The 24,257-nt window shown below is 39.2% G+C and overlaps 1 protein-coding gene across 6 annotated transcripts in view; it reads right to left on the bottom strand.

The window, feature by feature from the left end:
• Nucleotides 1–24,257, bottom strand: part of ST7 (suppression of tumorigenicity 7) — a 257,764-nt gene that overhangs the window by 76,206 nt on the left and 157,301 nt on the right. For 4 of the 6 annotated variants that reach the window (XM_073619832.1, XM_073619831.1, XM_073619835.1 and 1 more), the window contains 4 exons: nt 9,495–9,610; nt 8,818–8,880; nt 4,784–4,859; nt 2,303–2,457 (listed from right to left, as the gene is read on the bottom strand). In XM_073619832.1, the coding sequence (XP_073475933.1) occupies nt 2,303–2,457; nt 4,784–4,859; nt 8,818–8,880; nt 9,495–9,610 (410 nt within the window). The remainder of the gene's footprint in view (nt 1–2,302; nt 2,458–4,783; nt 4,860–8,817; nt 8,881–9,494; nt 9,611–24,257) is intronic. The other 2 variants (XM_073619834.1, XM_073619833.1) reach the window with 1 other exon arrangement.

Here is a 24,257-nt window from a genome sequence, read left to right on the forward strand (position 1 = left end):
TTGGTAAAAAGACGAGAAGAAAACTGGTCAGGGAGGCTGCCAAGAAGCCTACAGTAACATTAAAGGAGCTGCATAAATATTTGGAAAGTACTGGCTGTGTGGTACATGTGACAACAAGCTCCCATATTCTTCATGTCTGGGCTATGAGGTAGAGTGGCAAGACGGAAGCCTTTTCTAACATAAAAAAACACCCAAGCCTGGCTAAATTTTGCAAAAACACACCTGAAGTCTCCCAAAAGCATGTGAGAAAATGCGTTATGGTCTGATAAAACCAAGGTTGAACTTTTCGGCCATAATTCCAAAAGATATCTTTGGTGCAAAAACAACACTGCACATCACTAAAAGAACACCATACCCACAGTAAAGCATGGTGGTGGCAGCATCATGCTTTGGGGCTGTTTTTCTTCAGCTGGAACAGGGCTCTTAGTCAAGGTAGAGGGAATCATGAACAGCTCCAAATACCAGTCAATATTGGCACAAAGCCTTCAGGTTTCTGCTAGAAAGCGGAATATGAAGAGGAACTTCATCTTTCAGCATGACAACAAACCCAAAGCATACATCTTAAAGTTTTGAAATGGCCCAGCCAGGGCCCAGACCTGAATCCAATTGAAAATCTGTGGGGTGATCTGAAGAGGGTTATGCACAGGAGATGCCCTCACAATCTGACAGATTTGGAGTGTTTTTGCAAAGAAGGGTGGGCAAATATTGCCAAGTCAAGATGTGCCATGCTGATAAGACTCGTACCCAAAAAGACTGAGTGCTGTAATAAAATCAAAAGATGCTACAACAAAAGATTAGTTTTAGGGTGTGCACACTTATGCAACCATATTTTAGTTTTACTTCCCTCCACCTAAAAGATTTCAGTTTGTTGTTCAACTGAGTTGCACAGTTTATAGGTCACATTAAAAAGGTGGAAAGTTCTTAAATGCTTTATCTTTGTCTCATTTTTTACATCACAGAAACCTGTTTTTTTTTTTACGGGGGTGTGTAGACTTTTTATATCCACTGTAGATATACTAACTGGCTGCAGTTCATTTATTGAAGCTGCAGGGCCACAGAAGAGATTCCACGCTGCTTTGAGCTTTTTCTTTTCAGTAGTTACAAACCTGTGACTTGTTATAATATTATTATACAGGATTTACATAGCATCAATAGTTTGTGCAGCGCTTTAGAACATGAAGGCAGATAGCATAGTTACAATACAATTTAATACAGGAGGAATCAAGAGAAGGGTTTTTCATGGATCGTCAGAGTGAACAGAGTAGGACAGATTGGGGTAAGAGTGGTAATACAGGAGGTGTGTTACTGGCTGGATCACCAGATAAAAACAGAGAGGAAAAAAGAAAACAAATATAACCACCACATCTAAGGATTAAAAAAGCTGCAATATATAACATTTTTGGTTTTAGATAAAATACCGCTTTTCCGAGCTTCTGTAGAGAAGGTACAGGCAAATTTCCCTTTGTATGTGAAATAACTAGCAGCAGAAAGGTTTCCCTAAAAGATTACAAGCAATGTGAACTATAAAAACACATATACTGCGCTGTCTGTAAAGCAAAATAGCAGCCAGGACAACAGTGAATCAATGGCAAAATATTTAAAAAGTTGGAAAAGTGCAGCGCTAACAAATAAACGATTTTATAACTGAACTAAAATCATTTAAGTGAAAAGATTAAGCGTACTAATGACAAACTCAATATACAAAAATGCAAGAAAGTGTCCTTAGATGAAACTTGAACCAAGAAAAGTCCTTAAAAGTGAAAAAAATCCAATATACAGTCCAATATGGTTAGTGACAGTCACAAAGCTCGATTGACTTATTGGGTGTACACCTATAGGAGTTCAATCCCTCTGGTAAGCAATTGGCGTTTCTGGTGGCGAATCTCCTATCAATTCACACCTTTATTTTTTTGATGCACATTTATGATCCAACTGACTGTCACTAACCATATTGGACTATATATTGGATTTTTTTCACTTTTAAGGACTTTTCTTGGTTCCCAAGTTTGATCTATGGACACTTTCTTGCATTTTTGTATATTGAGTTTATGACATTAGTACGCTTAATCTTTTCACTTAACGGAATTTAGTTCAGTTATAAAATAATTTGTTAGCGCTGCACTTTTCCAACTTTTCTAAAAGATTACAAGGCAGTGGGCCTATGCAGAAATGAAACCAAAGTATCTTTTTTTTTTAAAAAATGTAAAAAGCTGGGATTTTCACTTGAAACTAACTTTTGTAACTTGGATGAGACCGTAAATCCCACTTCAGCAGTAGGCTGTATAGAAAAGATGGCTCTTACTGTGCTGAGCTTCATATTGAGCACCATGATGCTGTAACTGTTGACTTCTCCTGTAGCAGCCTTCTCCAGCCTTAAGTGCTTGCTTAAACAACTTCTCCGCCTCCACAATAGTAGTCGCCTCTTCCTCAGCAAGAAGAATAAATGCAGTAGCACATCTGCAGCGAATATAAAAGACAAAAAAAAAAAAATACTTCAGGATAGTGAATATAATTTTGGAGAGAAGTCAAGTTGTCTCTTCATATTATATGTATACAGAAATATTGTTTAATGCTAACATTATAGTGATTTCCATGAATGCCTGGCATTAAAGTTTTCTCCCAACTTTATGGGGGAAAAAAAAAGGTTTCTTATCTTGGCTCATAAAGCAGCCAAAGAAACTGTTCTTCCACCATTACACATAATGCATCCTGCATAACTGCTTCAATTACTGCTGCATTAGAGGGTGCTCATTAATTGTATCATAAACGTGTTTGATAAAACTACATTCTTAGTGGTGGAGAAAATGTGGCTTTTTATGCTGCATTAAATGCTTTAGCAGTGCAATCAAGAAAAGTCAAGTTTTCTCCAGAAACAGCTTGTGCCAACCTTTAGTTTAAAGGAAAGGAGCAGAAAGGAAAAGAAAAAAGGAACAGAAAGGAAAAGAAAAAAGGAACAGAAAGAAAAAGAAAAAAGGAACAGAAAGAAAAAGAAAAAAGGAACAGAAAGAAAAAGAAAAAAGGAACAGAAAGAAAAAGGAAAAAGGAACAGAAAGAAAAAGGAAAAAGGAACAGAAAGGAAAAGGAAAAAGGAACAGAAAGGAAAAGGAACAGAAAGGAAAAGGAAAAAGGAACAGAAAGGAAAAAGGAACAGAAAGGAAAAAGGAACAGAAAGGAAAAAGGAACAGAAAGGAAAAGGAACAGAAAGGAAAAGGAACAGAAAGGAAAAGGAACAGAAAGGAAAAGGAACCCATGTGGAAACACATTAACCAAAACAGAATTTTTGAAATACAATATAATGTTTATTATAACACAAGTTGTGGTACTAATAAACAGTACTGCTTTGCCATGATAATGTTGGAAATCCACATCCAAACATTGAGCTTGTTCTCATTGCGGAATCTTCATAATATAGTCTACATCATTTCATTGCCACATAGGCTCAATGCGTATAAAGGACATACTGTACCTTTACGAAACCCTACTCTATCTCACCCTCCCAAACTGATCTTCACTAAACTCCCCACCCTAACCTCGTAAGCAGGGTATATATACACACAGAGTTTCTTTTACATTCAGACAGCCAATTGAACATAAACAAAAAACCCCTCAGACTCTGGCATCCACACAAGCAATAAGGATGCAGGCATCTCCTCCATTGTGCTACTGTATTCTGACAACGAGGATGCTTCCCTTTTTCAGAATACACTAATCAGCGTTGCAGCAGCTGATCAAATGCTGATTTTCCAACAGGACCGTTGTTCAACAGACAGGGCTACACACGTACCAAAATTTGGCTGGTTCCCGCTGAACTGACCAAATTTTCATACGTTTATATCCAGCTTTCTTTCCCTCAAAAGCACACCCACACCCTGCTCTGCTGCGCATCTACGGTTGAAATCCTTTTCTGCGCTGAAGGAACCTGTGCAATCGGCACTCAGAGCTGATGAGACTGTATTCTCTAGGCCAGGGGTTCTCAACTTCTGTCCTCAGGACCCACTAACAGGCCAGGTTTGCAAGATAATTTAAATACATCACAGGTGATATCATTTGCTGCTCAGTGATTGCACTATTCTAGTTAGCATCGCCCCCAAGGTTATACTTAAAATCTGGTCTGTTAGTGGGTCCTGAGGGCAGGAGTTGAGAACCACTGCTCTAGGCTATAAAACAGCTCACTGTGCAAGCTTGGTAAGTTGGGGGGGGGTAAGGATACAATTACACAAATCAGGTTTCTTGGGTTACCAGAACTCAGATGGCCATACTTCTTTCATTCAGCCTGCACAGATTCCTCCATCCATGCTTTACAGTGCAGATGGATCCTAATACCCAATATAGCAACTGTATCTGTTTACATGTAGCCACATGTTTGCTGAAAATCTTCCAGCAGGTTTCTTTGGCAAAAGTTGATGGAATGATCTTTTGTTAAATGGGGCGGGCCAGCAGGGACACTCACTCAGTGAATTTGGCAAAGTGCAAAATGTTCTTCTAGTAAGTAAAAAGAGCAACACGCCATGGCACACCAACCAATCAGAACATCTTTTAGTGAAATTAAAGAAAAAAAAATGTTTTGGCTTGCTGGTTATTTTTGCACTTTACTTCAGCCTTTGGTCATGCTCAACATTTGTGTCTATCCCATGAAGACGCAACCAACCACGTTATATATAATAAATATATCTCTATAGATATATATATATCTATAGATAGATAGATAGATAGATACATATATAGATCGATTGATAGAGATAGATAGATAGATGTGATTACTCAGTTGGACATGGCTACTCACTCATTTAATTCTAATGCTTCATGTGCAGCAGAAATTCTGGCTTGTGGGTTTCTTTCACGCCATGCCTTCTGCATTACTATTTAAAGACAAAGGCAGGAAAAAATAGAACACATATAACAAAGCATAAATGCTTACAATGTAAGAAAATAATCATCACTTAACAGTAAAATACTGCTGTTACAAAATCATTACTTTATGACTATAGATTAACACACACTAGCTCTCTCGGTTGTTATAGTACAGCAGTAAAAAAAATTACTAACTAGCAAAATGCTTATTATAATCGCATGACTCTTATATTTGAATATATTTCTACTGGCAGGAAGACATTTTAAATGTGTTTAAAAAAATGTAGATTATCATCTGTTATAATATCAGTTCTTGTTGTCATACTGCTGCAATTTGTCTACTTTTGTAAGCTAACTTTTGTTACCACCGTCAATGTTAGCCCCTGCGTGGACAGAAAGCTAGCATGTTAGCTAATTGTTAAACTGAATTTAAAAAAAAATGTAGATTAACATGCACCTGGAGAATACATTTAAAGAAAAATGTTATACATATGTATCACTTACTGTACCTAAAATGTCATTCTACAAAATTCACAGACCGAAGAAGGTATTTTTTCAAGTGAAACTCCAGCCAAAATCTTTCTTCCAAATTGTGGACTGCATAGAGTTAGAACCTCTGTCAGGTTTTTGTTTTATTGCCATCTATGCCCTGGTTGAGGTGGTTTCCATTTATTTATTGTTACCAAGACAGAGCGAGTAGAATCTTTTCAACAAAGGAAACAGACCGCAATAAAAACATGTTTTAGTAGAATAGAAAAAGGGATGGAACTTCTGTTTTTATCAGTGTTTGTCTTGATTGGTGACAGTTACCATACTGCTGCATTATAACAAGCATAGGAAGTTAAGGAATACATATGTATAGTTATTCTAGCTCACAAATAATACTACTGTAAAAATGATGGTGACATAAAATGAGAAACCCTTGTGTATGTGAAGTTACCACTCCAATGTGTAGTTCTTTTGATAACCCTCTGTAATTCATACCCGACATGGTTTACAGCAGCACCTGGTAACAAAGCTATGCTAGCACTGCATATCCACAGACATGCTTAACCCCCAAGTATGGATAGGAAAACACTGTCTATTTTATAGAAGGCAAAGAGAAATGACGATAGGGACATGTCCAACTTCCAGTACGAAAGCTGACATCTACCGCTGTCTTCAGCATCTTCACCCAATCACCCTGCTGCTCTGGTATGGTGAAAATATAGCACAACATCACCTGTGGCTCAAGTGAGTGTCTGGTCAAATTCACAAGGGAGCAGCAAGATGGTGCCAACTCTCAGGCTTTAGACCAGCCCTTTTCAACCGGGGTGCCTTGGCAAAATGCCTAAAAATTGTCCACAAATTGTATGAAAGCCGGCGTGTGGATAAAGCTGCCTTTTAGTTACCCAAAGCCAAGGTTTTCCTTATCCACCATAACAACCTTCTACAACCTTCTAGCCACCATCATCCTAATGACCCATAACATCACCAGATGATAAGGAGGATGCCAGTCACCTGCATAGAATCCTTGTTTGACCCTCCCCTGCCCCTCTCCATAAGCATTGAGTGATGGAGAAAAGAAATATTAATATACTAGTCAGTACCAGTTTTCAAAAGTGTATTTGCTTTGGAAGAATAAATCACCTCTAATGTTGGGTGCCCTACTTGTGTGGATGTTTAGAATGGGGTGCCTCAAGACTGTCTATAATTTTTAAAGGGTGCCTCATGACTGTCCACAAATTTTAAAGGGTGCCTTGACTGAAAAAGTTGAGAAACACTGCTTTAGACAACATTGTATCACCATACTCACAAGGCAAGCATTCTCTGTTGCAACCTGCACCTGCCCCTTTCCTTCAGAGAGAATGAGTTACAGCCAAGGGTAAAAACAATTTGCACAATCTGAGCCAACAACCAGCGACAACCCAGAAATAATGTATGCTATAGAAGCCCGTCAGTCCTCCCTCACTCAGCAAATAGAGACTTTGACAATAAATTACTACTTACACACGACATGCTAAACATTAGTCAATGATATGGAACAAAGAATCGAAGAGTTTGATGCAAAAAGGAGGCAACTCAATTTTTTCACACACATAGACAGATTATATATATATATATATATATATATATATATATATATATATATATATATATATATATATATATATATATATATATATATATAAAAATTCACCCCACTTTATTTTTTATATAGCAGTGCTGCATCATGTGATAATACACTGACAACAAGTGGGTAAAACAGTTCAAACTGAAGTTGAAAAAAAACAAAAAACCCCCAAAAAAGTTAGTAAAACTAGAGTTGCCCCCTTATTGCTGCGTTCCCATCAGTCAGTAAATAGAGGACATGGTTAACCCTCTTCACTGCTGATCTATGAACCACCAGGATTTAACCATTTGCTCAAGTAAACTGTCTGATTTGGAAGACTGGCTCAAGTGTATAAACATACAACTACTGGGTGCAGAAGGTAGGAAAACTGAATCCTATCTTAAGATGTGAATAAAGGATACTATGGGGTAACCATGCTTTTCTAAACATTTTGCTATAGAGAGGGCTTGCAGACTTCATAAAAGAAGAACCCCACCCTCAAGTGCACCTCCCAGAGCCATGATAGCTTGTATCCTGCATTTCCAAGATAAAAGATGAAAAGCTAGAATCCTGAAAAATCTGAAATATTGTGGTAAAACCAGTGCAATACTGTATATCCTGATTTTTCAGCCTCAACTCAGAAACAGTGAGCTGTTTTTTCCAACATAAAGAAGAGACAGAGAGACCAAACATATACGCTACAGCATGCTTTACTCAGCCAAGCTGTGGGAGGTGGCTTAAAAGAAAACATAGAAGCGCTTTACTGGCTGGACTCCAAAGGGCGCTATAGAGCCAGAAACACTCCTGGCCACACATAAACCTCTCATTTTTTATTTTGCCTGATACTAATTGGTGGTGTTTGTTAATTGGACATATGCTGTGGTGCCAAGCAGAGACTCCGCAGCCCTACTTCTCCATTCAACATCCTGACTTGTCTTCACTCACTCGACACAAAAATATCATCATGACCCATTTGCTTATTCTCCTCCCATAGCAACACCAGCCGCAAAAAACACTACTGTCTGGTTTGCGTCTCCTTCCTCACACATTTTCTCTAATAGAAGAAACCTGATGCCTAGTACACACGATGAGAAAAAAGGACAAAAAAATACCACTTTCGGAACGATCGTCCGATAATCTGATCATTAGTACACAGCTTTTGAGAGCCGATCACGACAGTTCATGTGAAAATATCTGACGGGACAAGCACAAAAATGTTTCTTGTACAACAACAGAATGAACGATTTACGTGTAATTAGAATGGTATTTGTACAAAAAGAATGCTCACAAACGAAAGAATACATTATAATACATTTATTGTCGTACGAGAATTTTCAGAACTTTAGTAACCTATTAGTGGTTTTCAATATGAGACTAGCATACAAAAAACGATCATTAGTCCGATATTCTTATTGTCTGTGCTAAGTGTAAGAACAAATTACATTGCAGCCAGACAGATCGGTGTGTTGCTGTAAGGAGGCCCTTCTGAATGTCTTACCGAATTGTCAAAAGTATCCAAATAAATATACTGCATTTCTCACAGTTGATTCCCCTGCATTACAAATATTGAACATGCTCTATGAGATCGCTGTTAGTAGATGCTTACCCAGTGCAGGGTCACACAAGCTATCTACTAGCAGACTATTGTGGCTACTCTACTGCATGTTTTATACCTATACTCTACCAGCCTGATCTGCAATTATTTTTCTCCTCAAACCTTGGCTCACAGCAAGTTGGGGTAGTGGGCCTGGAGGGAGGAGTTGCTTTACTGTTGTTGCGATTTTGTTTGTTCTGTGTGGCAAAGTGGGTGCATGCAATGGGTCTGCTGTTGGACACAACTGGATGTAAGGGGAGAACTGTGCTGCTGGGCATACCTGGACTAAGGGGGAACTCTGCTGCTGGGCACACCTGGAAGGAAGGGAGGACTCTGTTGTTCTCTAAATAGGAATAATCATATGCAAATAACAATTAGTGTGGGTTGATTTACTTACCTCTGTCCAAATACATATAAGGCTTAAATCAGGAAACCTGTATTAGTAAGTGCAAACTGATTTACCCATCATAAGAGATTAGAAACCACCCCAATGCCTGGTACACACTACAAGTTTTTCGTTCAACCCAGAAAGTAAAAAAAAAAAGAAAAAAAAAAAAAGACAGCTCCGGTCAGAGCCGCTGTAATAACCATCAAAAGTTAGTACAGCATTCTCCCACGCTGAGCTGTTGTGTTCTGACAAGGGAACACCCCCCCCCCCCCCCCCGAAAAAAAACAATCAGCACTTCCTGCCAATGGCTGAGACTGCTGATCGGAGTCAGTCAGCTGCTGGTTTTGCAGCATGCTCGATCCGACAGAAGCCAGCGAAACATACACACGGGCCGAACGTCAACCATTTTTTATTGAACCGCTTGATGTCGCCTGACATTCGGCCCGTGTGTACGGGGCTTAACACTTTGCTGCTTGCACATTTTATACATTTTATTGCATGATCCTGCTATTATTCAAAACACAATGGTGTTGCAGTAGAAACTTCTAGTACATTTTCAAACAACTTACTTGCATCTGCTGGTCGCATGTGATCAGTGTCACATGTGAAGAACGTTTGATGATCTTGTGCGGAAAGATTCATATCGTAATATGTTAACGGTTCTCTTCCTGTTACCCATGTGTATCTGTAACGTAATGACAAATCATCAGAAAACTGGACATATAGTCACATATTTGTGTATAGTACTACTCCTAGTCATATTTAGTTGAGACAATGGTTCTGAAGCAAATACACAGTATTTATAGTGGATCTTCAACGCATCTGAGCACTGTAAACCAAAAAAAAATGTAATTCATTTTTAGTATTCAAAGCGAACTCCCCCATCCATCCACGTCTCTATGCTTTATTTTGTTGAGAAATCACTTTGAAAAACACTCCCCTAGCATTCCTGGCTGTAGCTATCTTGAGTAAGGGTTAATGATTCATGTAGCATTTACTTCCTGGAATCCATCTGCCCTTAGCTAAAGCATACAGGCAAGAGAGTGTGCTCTCCCCTCCCGAAGACTTCTGGGATGTATGACATCACTTGCCTAGGCAAGATACCAGGAAGTATCTGAAAAAATGTTAAAAAAAAAAAAGTTAAATAAATATGATATACTTCACTATTTACTAATACCAGCAGCATGAGAATTAAACGTAATCGATGATTGGGAGAGTAAAGTTCCAAAGCCAGAAGAACCTATGTCAGCCAAGGCTGTGGCTGGGAATAACATGAAGCCCATACCTACGTAGATGGTCATATAGTCAAAACAGACACAAATGAAATGAATTTCTCAAATATATTTTGCCATGTTTCGGACATTTATGCTGTACAAGTTGTGTGTGCGCAATTGACAAATTGTCCTTGCTATCCTAACCTTTTCTTCACTACCATGATCAAATTTTGGTGTCAACTGAAGACACCAAGATATAGGTTGTTCACAACAGATGTGTCGTTATGCATTTTGCCATGTTTCCCAGTGCAGGTAAAATTCATGGACAAGAGAAAAATACTTTTGTTTTCAATAGTCCGTTCACACCAAAGCATTGTGCCAAAGTGAATTGACAAAAAAAGATCTGCCTGCTGTGTATAGACGTGTTCTTTAGGTCAATACAAATGTAATTAAAAAAAAAAAAAAAACACATTGAAATTCACAGAGTCTTATGCCGCGTACACACGGTCGGACTTTTCAGCTACAAAAGTAGCACAGCCAGTCCGACAGACTTTCGACGGACTTTTGGCAGACTTTCAACAGACTTTCTAACGACCGGACTTGCCTGCACACGATCACACCAAAGTCCGACGGATTCGTACGTGATGACGTACACCGGACTAAAATAAGGAAGTTGATAGCCAGTAGCTGCCAATGGATGGGTTTTTGTCCGTCGGACTAGCATACAGACGAGCGGATTTCTGGGTCCGGCGGAGTTACGACGTAAAGATTTGAAGCATGTTCCAAATCTAAAGTCCGTCAGATCTGCGACTGGAAAAGTCCGCTAAAGGTCCGGTGAAGCCCACGCACAATCGGATTGTCCGCCGGATTTGGTCTGTCGGCGTCCGTCGGACAAGTCCGGTCGAAAAGTCCGACCATGTGTACGCGGCATTAGCTACTCTATAGCAATCTGTTGCATGTAGTGGTCAGATAGTGGCAAGGTGTATATAAATCTGTTGCAACTCTGACAAAAACATTGCAAACGTTTCTCCTGTGAAGTAGCAAAGTTTTACAGACAGAGGAGCTATTTGAAGAAGTTGGAAGAATTATGGAAATATATCAAATATCCGTTCCAAGGGAACTTAAGGGAAAGTGTTGTTGCGGAGTTGTCTCAAACGTAAAGCACAATAATAACATTTGCAACATAATCAACAATTTACTCCAACATGGATGAGGCCTTATTTACCTCCACTCTCCTTAGCACTGATATAGCAAATTCCATAGCTCTCAACTATCCCTGATTTGGAGGGACTGTCCCTGATTTGGATCAATGTCCCCCTTTCCTCCTCATTTGTGCCTCATTTTGGTCTGATCTATATAGCTGTAAAAAAAAAAAAAAAATGCACTACTTACTTTCAAAAAGTGTTTCCCGGTGCTAAACCTTTCATCCATCTTCTAAATTGCTGCATTTGTAAATTTTAAAAGCCAGTATAAAGGAAAAGTAGTGGTAAAAAAAATAATAAAAATAAGAGCTTGTGGGTTTAACTAATTTTTTTCATATTATTCTTGCTGACCGCCTAAATGCAAATGTAGGTCATCACTTTACAGTTAAACACCGGGGTCATGGCTGCAGCTAGATGCTATAACCCCGGTATTTTTTTTTCCTTCAGGTGGTCAGCTTTCTGATAAAAGTGATTCCCAACAGCTGATTCGCTACAGGATCACTTTTATAGGCAGTGGGAGAGGTGCCCCCTCCCCCCCTTCCTGGTCGTTTCCGAGCTTATCTGAGCCATCAGCAAGTCCGAAACGGATCTGGTGAGGCCGATGGCTAGGCAGGAAGTCAAGTGAGCGCAATATAGTCCCCACTTGGCTTTATGTCCTTGCAGGACCAGAGCAACGTCTGATGTCACTTCCTGTTCTTGTGCAAAGGATTTTTAATTTTTTTTGCCTTTAAAAAGGTAAATGAGAGATCGGGGGTCTTTTTGACCCCCGATCTCTCAATAAAGCGGACCCTCCATGCTTATTTCTATTACAAGGGATGTTTACAGTCCGTGCACTAGGAGTAAAAGTGATTAAATTATTTTTTTTAAAATAAGGAACAGTGTAAAAATAAAGAGTAAAAGAAAAAAAAAATGAAGTGTCCCATCCCTCCGAGCTCGCGCACAGAAGCGAATGCATACGCAAGTGGCGCACGCATATGTAAACTGTTTTCAACCCATATGTAAGGCATCACCGCGATCATTAGAGCAAGAGAAATAATTCTAGCACTAGACCTCCTCTGCAACCTTTAAACAGGTAACCTGAGAAGATTTTTAAAGCGTCGCCTATGGTGATTTTTAAGTACGTAGTTTGTCACCATTCCACGAGCGTGCGCAATTTTAAAGCATGACGTTAGGTATTTACTCGGTGTAACGTCATCTTTCACATTATACCAAAACATTGGGCTAACTTGACAGGTTTTTTTTGTATTTTAAATTTATTAAAGTGTATTTTCTAAAAAAAAAATAGCGATTGAAAGACCGCTGCACAAATACAGTGTGACATAAAATATTGCAACGACCGCCATTTTATTCCCTAGGATCTCTGCTAATAGAGATATTATATATTATATAATATATTATAATATCTATATCTGGGAATTCTAAGTAATTTTCTTGCAAAAAATACTGATCGTTTACTTGTAAACAACAAATGTCAGAAATAGGTCCTGACAGCAAGTAGTTAAGGGGGCATGTCCTATGCCTACATACTTTTGCTAATAGGTGTCCCTCGTTCCTATTTCAAAAAGTTAGGAAGTATGCAAATTCTAATAAATCTATCACAATAGCGCCATATAGTAAAAGTGTGGAAGCAAATAGGAACTACTTTGTCACACGCACTGGTACTAACAAAGAAAATGTTATTTTCCAATGACGTTTTTCTATATTTAAGCTGTATCTAAACCAAAAAATAAAAATGTTATATACTGCAACCTACCATTACTTAGATGTGGTAGCTGCATTTTTTCCCGTTTTTTTTTTTTTTGCTTTATTTTCACCTGATATTCCTATGAATAACATCTAATGCCAGGGTGACTATGCTTACGCATTACACTATCTATGGAAGGAAGCCACGGTGGTCCCCCAGGCTGAACTTCCAACATGTCTGCCTTTGTTCAACTTACATGGCAGGACGGAAAATTGGCAATTTACAAAAAAGTAAAGAGTTTTTTTATTTCAGTGCAGCTCACAGTAAATGGCAAAGACACTGCCTTTCTGCCAAAAAAAGGTCTGTGTGTGTTTTAAAATTACAAATGTTTATTAAAATCTCACTCACATTGAAATTGTGCAAGAACTCTCTTTAATAACAATGCACAAGGAGCAGAGACAAACCACACGGCCCACCACTCTGGCTGAATCCCAAATGACAGCTCAGGGTATTAGACCAGACCAGGCTGTTGCAAGATCGCCCTCTCTAATCTGCAACACACAAGGCTCAGCGTTCCACCCTACGCGTTGTGTCGACTTCTTCAGGGATACTGAGAATCACTGGGTATCAAGCTACTTTATACACAGCCAGCTTACCTTGCCAATGAAGGCACAAGCTGTCAAATTCGGCACTGCTCTGCTTTAACATACAATACAGCAACTCACAAAAGTGAGTACACCCCTCACATTTTTAAAAATATTTTATTATATCTTTTCATGTGACAACACTGAAGAAATGAGACTTTGCTACAGTATAAAGTAGTGAGTGTACAGCTTGTATAACAGTGTAAATTTGCTGTCCCCTCAAAATAACTCACACAGCCATTAATGTCTAAACTGCTGGCAACAAAAGTGAGTACATCCCTGTAAAAAAGTCCAAATTGGGCCCAATTAGCCAAGTTCCCTCCCCAGTGTCACGTGACTCGTGCTGCATAAAGATGGCCCAGACTATAAGAAGATTGCCAAGACCCTGAAACTGAGCTGCAGCACGGTGGCCGAGACCATACAGGGATTTAACAGGACAGGTTACACTCAGAACAGGCCTTGCCATGGTCAACCAAAGAAGTTGTGTGCATGTGCTCAGCGTCATATCCAGAGGTTGTCTTTGGGAAATAGACGTATGAGTGCTGCCAACTTTGCTGCAGAGGTTGAAGGGGTGGGGGAGTCAGCCTGTCAGTGCTTAGACCATAAGCCGCACACTGCATCAAATTTGTCTGCATGGCTGTCGTCCCAGAAGGAAGCCTCTTCTAAAGATGATGCACAAGAAAGCCCGCAAACAGTTTGCTGAAGACAAGCAGAGTAAGGACATGGATTACTGGAACCATGTCCTGTGGTCTGATGAGACCAAGATAAACTTATTTGGTTCAGATGGTGTCAAGCATGCGTGGCAGAAACCAGGTGAGTAGTACAAAGACAAGTGTGTCTTGCCTACAGTCAAGCATGGTGGTGGGAGTGTCATGGTCTGGGGCTGCATGAGTGCTGCAGCAACTGGGGAGCTACAGTTCATTGAGGGAAACATAAATGCCAACATGTACTGTGACATACTGAAGCAGAGCATGATCCCCTCCCTTCGGAGACTGGGCCACAGGGCAGTATTCCAACATAAATGACCACAAACACACCTCCAAGACGACCACTGCGTTGCTAAAGAAGCTGAGGGTAAAGGTGATGGACTGGCTAAGCATGTCTCCAGACCTAAACCCTATTGAGCATCTGTGGGGCATCCTCAAACGGAAGGTGGAGGAGCGCAAGGTCTCTAACATCCACTAGCTCCGTGATGTTGTCATGGACTCCAGTGGCAACCTGTGAAGCTCTGGTGAACTGCATGCCCAAGAGGGCTAAGGCAGTGCTGGAAAATAATCGTGGCCACTAGGGATGGGTGAACGGGTCGGCCCGAGCATAAGTTCGGGCCAAACTTTGGTTGTTCAGATGTTCTGCGAACACCAAGCAATATGCGGTGTTTGGGGGAAATTCGAAATCCGCCGGAACACCGTTAAAGTCTATGGGACACTAACATGAAGAATCAAAAGTGCTCATTTTAAAGACCCTTCAGGTCTGGTATGGATTTCAAGGGGAACCCTGGCCAAAATTTAAAAAAAAAAAAAAATTACCCTTATCCGAGCACGCAACCTGGCTGGCCACAGGAAAAGGGGGGGGGGGAGGTGAGAGCGCCCCCTCCTGAACCGTACCAGGCCACATGCCCTCAACATGGGGAGGGCCTCATCCCCACAACCCTTGCCCGGTGGTATGGATTTTGGGGGGGACCCCTAAGCCATTTTTTTAAAATATTTGGCTCAGGGTTTCCCTTAATTTCCATATCAGACCTGAAGGGCCTGGTATGGATTTTAGGGGGACCCCCACGCAATTTTTTTCCCAATGAGTTTTATCTATATTGCAGAGACCTGACAATTAATTACAGCCGCAATCAATTTTAAATGACAATTTTTCTTTGAGAAATGTCATTTTGCTGTGGTACTCTTCTAAACACGGGAAAAATGCGCCACTTTACAGGCATACTATAGACAACCCCAGGCACGATATTTAAAGGATTATTTCATTTTTATTGTTTCACTTTAAGCATTAAAAAAAATAAAAAATCACTGCTCCCGAAAAAACGTGCGTTAAAGAAAAAAATTTGCATTGATACATGTCCCCTGGGGCAGGTCCCGGGTCACCAAACACTAATTATGACAATAACTTGCATATAAGCCCTTAAAACGAGCACTTTTTCATGTTCGTGTCCCATAGACTTTAAGGGTGTTTGTGTGTTCTTCCTAATATTTTGCCTGTTCGGAATGTTCTGGTGCGAATCGAACCGAGAGGTGTTCGGCTCATCCCTAGTAGCCACACAAAATATTGACATTGGGCCCAATTTTGACATTTTCACTTAGGGGTGTACTCACTTTTGTTGCCAGCGGTTTAGACATTAGTGGCTGCGTGTTGAGTTATTTTGAGGGGACAGCAAATTTACACTGTTATACAAGCTGTACACTCGCTACTTTACATTGTAGCAAAGTGTCGTTTCTTCAGTGTTGTCACATGAAAAGATATAATAAAATATTTACAAAAATGTAGTCACTTTTGTGAGATACTGTACATACAAGGTGCAGAAGGCAGACAGATAGATCTGGAAACTACATTTTATAGTCTCACTTGCTTAAGGAACAAAATAATAGCCATCACGGAAAACAAAAAAAATAGATACTATACCTAAACTGTGGTAATTTAATAAATCTGCTACCAATTATTAGGTCATAAAACTATTTCTAGTTATCTCCACAACTATTAAAAATTATTTTTTTATATGTAATTTTGCACAAATATATTCTATTTCATTTTTATTAGTTTAAATTATTAAATTGGAAAACTCAAATTTGACTTTTTTCATTCATTATCTATTTTTCACCTTATATATTTTTTTATTGATTTTTTGTGCTAATTTTTGGCATACACCATTAGGCTGGGATTATATCATTGATAATTCATGAGGTTTGGTAAGAGGATTTATAACTCTACATTTTTCTTATACTATTGGATCTTTCTATGAAAAGCAGCCCATCTTATCCACTCCGGGAACACAATTTATTCAGATATTTTTATCACATCCATTAATATTTTTTTTGTTTACGATAATATCTGGACTTCACACTTACCTTACATTTTTGGATGCATTTTTCTTTACCTGGTTATTTAGCTTTTTATTAGTTATGGAAAAAGTGTTTTATGATCTAACAATAGGTAGCCAATTTTTTATTATTATTATCTTGCAATGGTTTAGGTATAGAATCTTTATTTTATACTTATTTTATACTTTTCATGATGGCTATTTTATTTAGTGAATGAGATAATATACACAGTTTCATGATCTGTGTGTGCCTGCCTTATGTGCTTTGTACACATTTCCGTTATGTATGCACGTCTGCTTGTTGTGTATAAAGTAGTTCAACTCTCAAAGCCCCGGTCACCTGAAGAAGTTGATGACGCCATTCGTGGGGCGGAGCTCTGAGCCTTGTTATAGAAAAGAGAATAATCTCATAGTGGCCCGGCTTGATGCGAATACCACGAGAGGTCATTCGGACTCAGCCAGAGCAGTAAGCCCTGCATTGTGTGTCTTTGATCCTTGAGCATTGTTATTGAAGAGAGTTCTTACAGGATTTCAATGTGAGTGAGTTTTTAATAAATATTTGGTTTTGTAAAACACACAGGGGGGCACTAAGTTTTTTTTGTTATGTTATTATGCTAAACATGTTCTCGTGCTGGTTGATTTGGAGGGGGAAAGCATCAATTCTGCATTATAGCTTTTCTCGTCTTTTTAAAAGGAACCTGCCCTTATTGACCCTTTATAATTTTAAGGTCCATCGAAGAAGGTTGGAGTTTGTCCACTAGAGGTTATGGTGGCTGAGTGTGCAATAACCTGTTTCACTGTCATTCACCTGTGTGGTGGTTTTGGAGGAACCCAATATTTATGATCACAGAAGACTCTTTCAATGGACTTGATTTCATTTTAACTTATATCACGAGCACTCTTATTATTTTTACTTTGTAATTGCACTTGTTTATGAGTTGCAACTGTGCACTTTTTTGGATAGCACATTTATTGTAACAGTTTTGTCAGGGCTGGGCTCAGCCCTTCCTTCTCTGAGCTGGCCGCTCAGCTGTCGGCTAATTGCCAGCTCCCATCTCTCTCCACGGTTACCCAACTGCTGATGATCCTGCTCGTCAGTCCTGCCTACTTAAGCCATCCAGTCCAGAGAAGCCCTGCCTTCGCCCTGGTCACTTCACAAGAAACTATCTCCTGCGTTCCTGTTTAACCACTTCCATACCGGGCATTTTCACCCCCTTCCTGCCCAAGCCAATTTTCAGCTTTCAGCGCTGTCACACTTTGAATAACAATTGCGCGGTCATACAACACTGTACCCAAATGAAATTTTTATCATTTTTTCCCCACTAATAGAGCTTTCTTTTGGTGGTATTTGATCACCTCTGCGGTTTTTATTTCTTGCGCTATAAACAAAACAAGAGTGACAAGTTTGAAAAAAAACACAATATATTTTTTACTTTTTGCTATAATAAATATCCAAATTTTTTTTTTTAAACAAATTTTTTCCTCAGTTTAGGCTGATACATATTCTTCTACATATTTTTGGTAAAAAATATCGCAATAAGCGTATATTTATTGGTTTGCACAAAAGTTATAGAGTCTACAAAATAAGGGGATAGATTTATAGCATTTTTATTGATATTTATTTTTACTAGTAATGGCGCCGATCTGCGGTTTTTATCGTGACTGCAACATTTTGGGACCAGTCACATTTATATAGCGATCAGTGCGATTAAAAATGCACTGATTACTGTATAAATGTGATTGGCAATGAAGGGGTTAACCTGAAGGGGGCGCTGTAGGGTTAAATGTGTTCCTAAAGAGTGATTCTAACTGTGGGGGGAGGGGATTCACAAGGGGAGGAGACCGATCGGTGTTCCTCTGTACAAGGCACACACCATCGGTCTCCTCCCATCTGACAGGACGTGGATCTGTGTGTTTACATACATAGATCCACGGTCCTGCTCGGTTACTGGGCAATCGCGGGTGCCCGGCGGACATCGCGGCCGCCGGGCACGCGCACCGTGACCCGAGTGACGCGGCGGGCGGGCGCCTCCTAGGGATCCTTGAAGGCAGCGCCGTCATGATGACAGCTGCACCGTCCCGCCGTCATATGACGGTGGGCGGGCAGCAAGTGGTTAAAGACTGGGTTTGCTGACATCACTTCTGGCTCCAGATGCTGCTTGCTGTTCCTCTACTTTGATCCCTGACTTCTGCTTGGCTGGCTATCCATTCCGGTTACTGAACTTTGGCTATGTTTTGACTACGTTTGTTCTTTTTACTTTTATTATTAAACAAGTGTGATTTAACTGTACTTCTGTCTCGGTCTGATGATTTCATGGTTTCTGACAAGTTTATTACTTTGCATAAATGTTTAACACGTGCCAAAATAGAACATAGCATGGAACAGCTTTTTTATATGAACCTGAAAAAGTTGTTTTTTTTTTTTTTAGAACTGAGTACTGTAGCTCCATGTTATCTCAAATTTGTGGTGGGCGTGAAATTGATTGGGTGTATTTACCGTACTTACTGAAAGTGTTCTTAGCTTGAAAAATGAAAACCAATACATTCACTTCATTTAAGTTCTGGTATATGTCAATATATTACATTTGTGTCCTTCAGCTTAGTTATTCTTTAAACGTGAACCTGTGCTTTGCCAATGCGGGGAAAAGTAATAAGTACACTTCAATGCCCTAACAACATATTGTAAACAGACTCTCAGTGGCTATAGTAGCTGGGAGTTTGTTCACAATGTTTCTCCCAATTGCTGGCTTTCTTGCAGAAGTGAAATATTTAATACCAAATGGAAAATATAAAAACATATTCACCTGAATAAAGTTTCTTATCTCCCATCTGGTCTTAATTAGGCCTAGAGTGGGTGATTTGATATACTCACCAATAGAAGGGCTACATAAAATATATTTGTCCGATACCTTTATCTGTGATAACAGTTACCTGTAGTTACTATTGGACGGCAGTCAAATTCCCTTTACAATTGGGAGCTAACACTGCTTCAATACATTTATGGAAAAATGAACACTGTGTCCTATAACATACCATTGACCCTAATTCTCGCCATTGGGTTGTGATATAGGGTTGAAATCCATGACAATATATGTGGTTTCAAACCAATATGGTCACATGTTGCATGCAAATAGCCCCACGATATGCGATTGAAGGCTTTCTCCGTGTCAGTGGAGAGAAGCATGCCTTCAAAGCCATCGGAGTGTGCCCTGTGAATTAGATTTAGGGCTTTTGTCACATTATCCCTGGCCTCCCTACCAGGCATGAAGCCTACCTGTTCTGGACCAATCAATAGGTGTAGTAGCGGCCACAGACGATTCGCTAGGACTTTTGTGAAGAGTTTTAAATCTATGTTAAGAAGCAAGATTGGTCTATAGTTGGAGCATTCTAATGGGTCTTTATTTGGCTTGCGTAACAATGTGACATGAGCCCGTCTGGGCTTTTTCCTGGCTTAAGTGATTTACTGACCTGTATTAGCTTGTCTTCAGTAATTGGTAGTTCTAACTGCTGGGTATCCTGTTCTAGTACAGGTAACCTGTTATCTATAAGGAATTGCTTGATTGAGGATGTGCCCCAATCAATTCAGCTGGTTTATGTGATTGTGGTAGGTTAACCCTTCCGGACCGCCGCACGCCAATGTACGTCCCCTACTTTGGGGACGGATATCGTTGTTATGGCACCAGCTAGCTGCCATAACCCCGGTATCCATGTGTTCGGCCGGCGGTCCGATACAAGATAAAAGTGGTCTCTGCCTCAGATTCGCCGTGAGATCACTTTTATCGGAGGCGGGAGAGTCCCCCCCCGCCACGATCCGGTGCCCTTCGCAGCTTACCGGAGCCATCGTCAGCGGCAGAGGCGATCGCATCTGTCCCTTGCGCTGACATGGAGACGAGTGAGGGGAAGATGGCCCCCACCAGTCTCCATGACACTGCAGAGCGGAAGCGACGTCAAAATGTCACTTCCGCCCATAGCTCTTAAAAGGGCCAATTTATTTTGTTTCTTTTTTTAAATGACAAAATGTTTTTTTTTTTTTTTTATTGCATTTTAGTGTAAATATGAGATCTGAGGTCTTTTTGACCCCAGATCTCATATTTAAGAGGTCCTGTCATGCTTTTCTTCTATTACAAGGGATGTTTACATTCCTTGTAATAGGAATAAAAGTGACACTTTTTTTTTTTTTTTAAACAGTGTAAAAATAAAAAGTAAAAGGTTAAATAAATAAGAAGAAAAAAAAAAAAAGTAAAAACGTGCCTCGTCCCGCCAAGCTCGCGCGCAGAAGCAAATGCATACGTGAGTAGCGCCCGCATATGAAAACGGTGTTCAAACCACACATGTGAGGTATCTCCGTGATTGGTAGAGCGAGAGCAATAATTCTAGCCCTAGACCTCCTCTGTAATGCAAAACATGCAACCGGTAGAATTTTTTAAATGTCGCCTATGGAGATTTTTAAGGGTAAAAGTTTGTCGCCATTCCACAAGCGGGCGCAATTTTGAAGCATGACATGTTGGGTATCAATTTCCCCGGCGTAACATTATCTTTCACAATATAAAAAAAAATTGGGTTAACTTTACAGCTGTCTTATTTTTTAATTCAAAAAAGTGTATCTTTTAAAAAAAAAAAGTGCGCTTGTAAGACCGCTGCGCAAATACGGTGTGACAGAAAGTATTGCAACGACCGGCATTTTATTCTCTAGGATGTTAGGAAAAAAATGTATAATGTTTGGGGGTTTTAAGTAATTTTCTAGCAAAAAAAAACAACTGTCTTTAACTTGTAAACACCACATCTAAAAAAGAGGCCCGGTCTTAAAGTAGTTATACAGTTCAGTATATTTATGAAAAACTTGGACAATTTTTTCAGTCTCATGGATCAATTAACTTTTTGTTTTTTATGGCCGATATGTTTTTAGATAACTCCTTTATATTATACAACATGGTGTATCTACCAACATTTAAGCAATGCTTGAGCAATCCCTTCCTTGTTTGCTCTATAACCACTTGCTTTTACATTTACTTTTTGCACACATAAATATAGTATATGCACCAGTACTTAGTTCCTATGACCTGTTCACAGAGTATGTACAACCCCTATTTATGGGACTTTTTTCTTTACATCCATTAAAACTATTGCTTTGGTAACAGACTATAGTCTCCTTACTGCACTTGCTTTTATGCTGACACTAATTCTGTCAGCAAATATATTTTGGGCCACCTTTAATGCCATATAATAATAAGATCTATAACTCTCTAAAATGTATATTCAGGCATTTACCTGTATTACCATTAGCAAAATTAAATATTCTATTACAACTAGAATTAGAAAAAAAAATCACACAAATTAACATGCTTCTTTCATTTATAAATTTTATGTTCATGTACATTTACTCTAAAGACATAGATACATAGTGAATCATATGTGTATTATACACTATATATATTCTACCCATTTTTTAATTTTTTTTTTGGACACATGATATCTATATAGGAGCAAATACTACTCCTTCTATGAGACATTATGTACATTCAATTTTTAGACTCATGTTTAATTTATGTTTTCAACTACTTACCCTGTCTATATTGTTTTACCTTTAGGGGTCCCCTCTCTTTTAGCCTCAGTATATTGCTCTGGCCTGCACACATCCGGGAGGGACGGGGGTAGGTGAGATTTTATGCCCCATTAAATGGGACTACTAACAAGTAATTCTAACCAGTGATAACTATGATGTTCCAATGACAACAACCATACCAGCAACAATGCCCAATGCTATTCCAATTTTGGATTTTTAAAGTAACTCAACGAAACATATTATAAGTGAGTGACTTATTATTCAACTATAGATTGGATAAATATATCCATATTTACAGGTCATGGTAATTCACTCATTATGTTACATTTTAATTACTCTAGATCAGGGGTCTCAAACTGGTGGCCCTCCAGCTGTTGTGAAACTACAAGTCCCATCATGCCTCTGTCTGTGGGAGTCAAGTTTATAACTGTCAGCCTTGCAATGCCTCATGGGACTTGTAGTTTGGCAACAGCTGGAGGGCCGCCAGTTTGAGACCCCTGCTCTAGATGAATTGCTCTTTTCTGCTACATCCCTGAAAGACAAAAACTGTTTATTCCGAAACGCGTTGGGTGTGAAACAAAGAGCCCTCATATAATTAACTGTTTGGTCACAGTACTAAAATGTATTGATCCTGTAATATGCTCCGTTGAATATATGATATACTATGTTTTTTATCTATGTTATGTTGAAATAAAAAATCTTTTTACTCTTCATACTTTGCTACATATACTTACTACCCAAATATTTGTTAGCAAGTGCCGTTAAAGACCACCCAGGGGAATTTCCTTTTTCTATATGCATGTGTAGTATTGGATGTGGCACTGCTCCTCTTGACCTAGGGAAGCAAATAACCCCATATTGATTGTTAAGTTTTGGTAGAAAATACCACTCCCCGCACGATTTAGCAACCCTAGGAAGTAAAGATAGTTGAAAACCTTTTAAAATCAATACAATAACCTTTAGTAACCTGTCCCTTTTTTTATAGGACAATTCTATAAGACTCATTTTTTTCTTAAATTGGATTAATATAAATTACTATTGATTTATTATCTTTTGTTCTCATGGCATCTGAAATTGAAAGCATGGACATGGAAAACATGTTTATAGGACAAGATTGGGAATCCCTCATGCAGGGATACCTAAAAAAAATTCGGAGACAACGAACAAATTGAGGCAGAGTTTTCTTCTTTGTTCTTCAGATTGTCCAAGAATCTGGAGAAAAAATCTCTCCTCTTCTGGCATGTAAAACCATTCCAAGACTACATTAAGAGCAATATTAATCCACTGGGACTTCGTATCCAGATCTTCCCGACTATGGAAGACCTGGACACTAACTTCAAATTGATGTGGGAAAATATACTTAGAACATGCTCACAAAGTCTTATGGAAGCATTGAGGAATACACGAAGAAAACCAAAATCTTAGACATAGAAATTGTCAAAACATGTGAATGTCTACAGCAATTCAAAACACACAAACTAGCCATCAATAAGGAAAAAAAAACTAAAGACTCATTTAGAATCTTTTAATAAAGATATTCTTATTAAAAAAGGTCAAAAATTTCTTAGAGACAAAAATGCATTCGAGGCTGGGAAAGCATACAAATGGAATCAAAACAAAAATTACCACTAGAAATACTAATACGACACCGAATCCCAACTTTAATAGACTTCCATCTTACAACAAGCTCTCTATGAGCTCAAAATCGAAACCCACAGTAGGAACTAAACGCCAATTTCAAAGTGATTCTATACCAGACCAGAAATCTAAAAAACAAATTTCAGAAAAGACACCGAAATCCCTACACCCCAGTTTTGCACTCTCTGATAAACCCACCAATCTCTCTATGCCCCACTGTACATCACAGGAAAGCACATCATCCACTAGCCAAGACACATACACCACACAGGACCCGACACATAATGATGCATCTTTTTTAGATCAAGTCCTAGCTGGAATCAAACCAGCTCCACCCAATCTCAATA

The sequence above is a fragment of the Aquarana catesbeiana genome, linkage group LG03 (genome assembly GCF_042186555.1).
Source record: "Aquarana catesbeiana isolate 2022-GZ linkage group LG03, ASM4218655v1, whole genome shotgun sequence".
In the NCBI taxonomy this organism is placed as follows: Eukaryota; Metazoa; Chordata; class Amphibia; order Anura; family Ranidae; genus Aquarana; species Aquarana catesbeiana.